At 61.1% G+C, this 4,902-nt stretch overlaps 1 protein-coding gene across 1 annotated transcript; it reads right to left on the bottom strand.

Annotated features, from left to right (window-relative positions):
• Nucleotides 1–432: 432 nt before the first annotated feature.
• CUNH19orf54 (chromosome unknown C19orf54 homolog) lies at nt 433–4,896 on the bottom strand. Its single transcript, XM_044426759.1, has 6 exons — nt 4,882–4,896; nt 4,667–4,735; nt 3,806–3,930; nt 3,453–3,582; nt 3,143–3,213; nt 433–2,196 (listed from the first exon to the last, which is right to left on the bottom strand). Exons 3-6 carry the CDS (start codon nt 3,906–3,908, stop codon nt 1,853–1,855), a joined length of 648 nt encoding a protein of 215 aa, XP_044282694.1. The 5' UTR covers nt 3,909–3,930; nt 4,667–4,735; nt 4,882–4,896; the 3' UTR covers nt 433–1,852.
• Nucleotides 4,897–4,902: the final 6 nt, after the last annotated feature.

Genomic DNA, 4,902 nt, shown 5'->3' with positions numbered 1-4,902 from the left:
GGGGGGGGGCTGTAGCTGGCCAGACACCCTCCCTCCCCCAGGTAGGCTTTCAGAGGCCGCCAGACGGTCCTCCCCGCAAGCAGCTTCCTGCAGGTGGCCCCTTCCGTGCCAATTTGATTTTCCTTGCAAATCCATAGCTGAGGTTCCACAATCGGAGGGGGGGGGGATGGACTCACGCTGGATGGAACAAGGAAGGAGCAGCTATTTTGAGGCAGCCCAGAAAGGCGGCTTTCTTCCTGGCACCAGGCAGGACCTGGCCGGGGGAGAGGGAGGCTGGAAATAGCCGCGTGCGGGCCCTGCCCAGCCCCGCCGGGGCAAAGGCGTCTCCTCTCGCCTGCAACACGAGCAGCCCGTTGACTTGAATGGAATGGCTGGAACCCCGCACGGCGCAAAGACGTCGGTGGGTGCTTCTCCCGGGCCAGAGTCGGCTGCTGCTTATCAAAAGTTTAATTTCCAAAGCACTTTACAACCACCGTTTCGTTCACTATCAGCACAAGCATTAAGCCAGATGGAAAACCGAGGCTCACTGGCAGCACCTGCCCCAGGCCACACAGCCAGAGAATGAGTGCTTACACCCCCCCCGCCCCCAGTCCAGGCCCAGCTTCCTTAGTTCGCTCCATTTCTATGCTGCCCAAAAGCCTCCAGGTTGCTAAAATTATCTCGGGCCACACGAGGCTGGTGGCGTTAAGAGACACTTCAGCACATAAATGCGCTTCCCCCGCACGGCTGCCCATTGCCAAGACAGACGCTGGAACTGGCGTCACCCCGGTTGGCTCTGCAACTGGAGGAAATGCCAGCCTTCGGAAAAAGCGTGTCGTTCCCGGAAGGCAGTAGTGACGCGCCGCCGACGGATCCTCCTCACGCAGGTGGAGCAAGCCGAGGCGGTGCTGGGACGGCCTGAGCCCCACCCGGCACCTGCCACGATGCAGACGTGGCCCTGCCCAGCTGGGGGAAGATGCTGCCGCCGCCCCAAAGGAGGCTTTCGCCCCCTTCCCCAGAGGGCCCTCTGATGCTCCCGGCAGATCCGCCACATTCCTGAGATGCAAAGCAGGAGCGGACCAGGCATGGCACGGGGGACGGAGGGGCACGCCTGGCTCTTGGAGCCGAGAAAGGGGTGGCTCTGAGATGCGTGGCGGAGAGCCCCCGCTGCATTTCTGCTCGTTCCCCGTTCTGGGGACAGCGCCACGGAGCCCTTGGGCGAGGGGAGGACTGCTCCAGCCGTGCCTGAAGGAGCGCCCACTCCCCCAAGCGAGCGGCAATGGCTAGACTAGCACAGTGACTCAGTCACAGGCACAAGCTGCCTTCCTTCCGGCGGGGAAGAACCCTTGGGCTCATGAGGAACCCTTCGCCGCAGCACATGCTTGCCCGGCCCACAGCCTGCGAGGCAGAAGCGAGCCTGTTTGTGTTCCGCCAGATCGGAGGCGAGGCCGTGCTCTTCCCTCGCGGCTCCTGCTCTTTGGGGATGGGGGAGAGAAGGGCCTGCTGCGACATGACTGAGGTCATGGCCAGCGGGGCAGTACAGAAGAGCCTCCATGCCTGCTGTCTGCCGCCAGCCGCCGCAGCAAGGCCCTGCTCCGCCCCGAGCGCCCACACATCCGCTCCAGCGCCCCGTTAAACAGTGGCCTGCCTCTGGGAAGCTCCCACAGCAGGACGGAAGGCGCTTTTCCCTCCCAGAGTCCAAGCTGCTACCTGGAGGGCAACTGCCTCTGAACGTAGAGCCTCCAGGCCGCCGTTCTAAGAAGGCGGTTCTGCCTCCGTGACTTGGCCGATAGCTGCTTGGACGGGCCCCAGTGAGGCCGTCTCACCCGCGCTTTGGAAAGAGGCCCCCGCCCGTGGGGCTCGCGGCGCCTGCTCAGTGGGAGCCGCCGCCGCCGCCGCCCAGCATACCCGGCCGCAGCAGCACCGCCTTCCCACACAGCCCCTCCCGCAGCCCCCCTGCCGGCACGATGTAGACCTTGCCGTCGGCCGCACGCTTGGGGCTGAGCTCCGTCAGCTGCGCGTTGCTGCCCTGCACCTGCGCGTAGCTCCACAGCTGGTACCGGCAGCTCTTGCCCTGCTTCGCCAGCAGGTACGTCTCGGCCACGGCGTCCGGGGGGAGAGGCAGGACCGGAGGGCTGGTGTGGAAGAGTCCCGGGATCTCCTCGTCCTCCTGGCAGGGAGGCAGGCGGACGTCGCTCTGCAGGCCGAGGAGTGCCCCTGCGGAGGGAGAGCGCCTGCTGGGCATTCCGCACGCGTGGGCATCAGGAGCCTCCCCTCTGCCAGCGCCACCCCGGTGCAGCCCCGCTGCCAGCAGGCCACCCTTGGCCCACCCGCGCCCGCTGTGCTCGCGAGCCCGTCCTCCTCACCCGCAGGGCCCCCCGTGGCCCGCTGTGCACTGCCCCGCAGCCACGTTCCCAGGGCCGGGCAGCAGTGCTGTGGCAACACCACCAGAATGTACTGCTGTGTAATAAGAGCATCGGTGGGCAAAGGGGCGTCCGGCTCAAGAGCCTGCTGGATTTTACAGCTCTTTTATTCCGCTTAACTCAAAAATTTGGTTTTGCTTGCAAGAAGTGCCCAAACCTAACTTGAGATGCTAGGAGGAAATAATGCAAATAGCAACCCTGAACGCGTCAACTTCCCAGAACCCTTTGTTAGCAGGAACCTCGAGGAGATGACACGAGACCCAAGAAGAGCAGCTGGCCTCTCTCCCAGTTTGGGTAAGGAATGCTGAAGAACTCCAACTCCCTTCATCCCTGACCAGGTCTACGATGGCTGGGGCTGATGGAAACTGGGGTTCCTCAACATCCCCATCCCCAGCTGAAAGGCACAGAAGGGAGGAGATCCTTCGGAGCATGGGCCCAGATAGGAGATGCTCTGACAGGTCCCCCCTGGAAATGAGCCTCGAGCACCTGGACTTGAGACAGCCGTGCCAGGGTATCCATGCAGGCCCCAACGCTTGCCTGCCCCCTCCCTGAGTGCAGGGGGTCGCTGCTCCCAGGCCACCACCAGGGCAGCTCCCTCAGCCCAGGAATCAAGCCCAGCAGCTCTCGCCCTGTTGTGGGCCAAGCTCTCCTCCTCCCCGGAGGGAGTTTCCTTTGCCAGGGACCAAGTGCGGCTCCCAGCCCCCTTCCCCCCACAGGGGACACGGGGCAGCAGGGGGTACCTGAGGCAATGGCCCAGTGAGCCTTGTAGCCCCGCCTGAGGCAGGGCTCATGGTTGGAGTCTTCATCGTAGCTGAGCAAGATGTTAAGGGCAAGCCAAAAAGACTCTCACTCAGACCCGAACGGAGGAAAAGGAAGTTGAATGCCTGGGAATGCTGGTGAAGGACCCGTGCGGCTGATGGAAAGTGGAGGAAAACCAACCATGGAGAAAGGCAGTCCAACCCTTTCTCTTCCTCCTTTGTCTTCCCGGAAGCCTTGAGCAGGGAAGGAAACATCAAAGTTGTCCACCCCACGTTCCATTGAGAAGGATACGGTATCAACACAGGGAAACCGGCACAGAGATGCTGAAGAATCCTTTTGTGGTTTTCCCCCTCCAGGCCTCCAGAAAGCAGCTCTGTTTTGCAGCGGAACGCCACCTCGGCTAGCTTGGCCATGTCGGCAGCTGAAGTGGGCACAAGCAGGAGAGGAAGGTGGTGCTGGAGTAGCTACCTAACTGCCCCTGGGCAAGCCCCCCGGCCTACATCTTGCTTCATACAGGCAGGTGGAGCCTGTGAGCAGCCAGACCATGGGCAAAATGTTTCGAGGTTTTGTCCTCAAGAAACTAAAATAGGCACAATTTTGGCAGATATACAGGGCACATTCACTGCCGTTTCTCCGCTACCCACCTGAGAACATTTCCCCCTGAGCTGTGTAGCCTTGCTCCAAAGCCACCTGCACAACCCTCTCCAAGGAAACAGCTGCGGGCAAGGACAGCAGGGCGCTGGCCATCCACAGGGCCACCAAACCACACCTGGAGAAAGGAACAGCCGGAAAGGTCGCGCTGTTGTCCAGACAACAACTGTCTGCAAAAAACTTTCAATCTGCATTTATAGAAAAAAACCTGCTTATTCTATTAGGCCTGCTTGTTATTTTGCATAACTTTTTCTGCTGCATGGAAGTGAGGAGGGGAGAATAAACAGTGATGCTGAACATGTATCCACCCCCTCTAAGCACTGCTCTGTGTCTGCTTCCAGCTGGAGCAAACACTCACCATGTACTTTTTCACACTCTCTTTGTCACCCTCAAGCGTCAGAAACTTAACTTTAACTAGAAGAACGGCAACACTGTGAGGAAGCTGCAGTCAGTACCTGCTGCTGCTTTCTGCTTGCTACGATGCACCTGTAGCAGATTCTCCAGACTGTAAGCAGTGCTGTATTTTCACTGGCAGAACAAACCTGCCCATCCTCATCTCCTTGCCCAATGCATTTCTCAAGACTTCTGGAAGGATGTGATACAATGCTTTGTGTTCTGTGAAGCACTTAACACTAAATGGCTACCAAGCCTAGGGTGGGGGCCAGTGCTGCTCAAGCTAGGCATGGGACACGCACATGGGAGGCATGCCATGAGCGGCGCCAGCTGGAGCCGGGGGTCAGACTAGATGGCCCGGGAGGCCCCTTCGGACCCGCGCTGTTTCGGCTTCCCGCCTACTCAGTTAGCAGCAACCACGCATTTTGCTTTTGCGGTAAAGAAAAGAAAGCAGTACTCACTGGGGCCCGTCCTGGATTAGGGAGGGGACGGGGCTGTTGAAGAGAAGCCACCTTAGCTGCCCACTGAAGCTGGAGCGCGGGAGAGAGAGGAAAGCCGGCCCTGAGCGGAGCGCCGAGCCGGGGGCCGGCCGCGGCCGCGCCTTCTCCCCGCGCGCAGCAACGCGGCTCCGCGCCTCTCCCCCGCGGGCCGCGCCGCCGCCGCCGCCGCCACGCACCTGCCCGCCCTGCGCCGCAGC

Source organism: Varanus komodoensis, unplaced genomic scaffold (genome assembly GCF_004798865.1).
Source record: "Varanus komodoensis strain SLA01 unplaced genomic scaffold, ASM479886v1 scaffold1777, whole genome shotgun sequence".
Lineage (NCBI taxonomy): Eukaryota > Metazoa > Chordata > Lepidosauria > Squamata > Varanidae > Varanus > Varanus komodoensis.
Note: the sequence above shows the minus strand (reverse complement) of the source record. Positions and strands in the feature narration are given on the sequence as shown.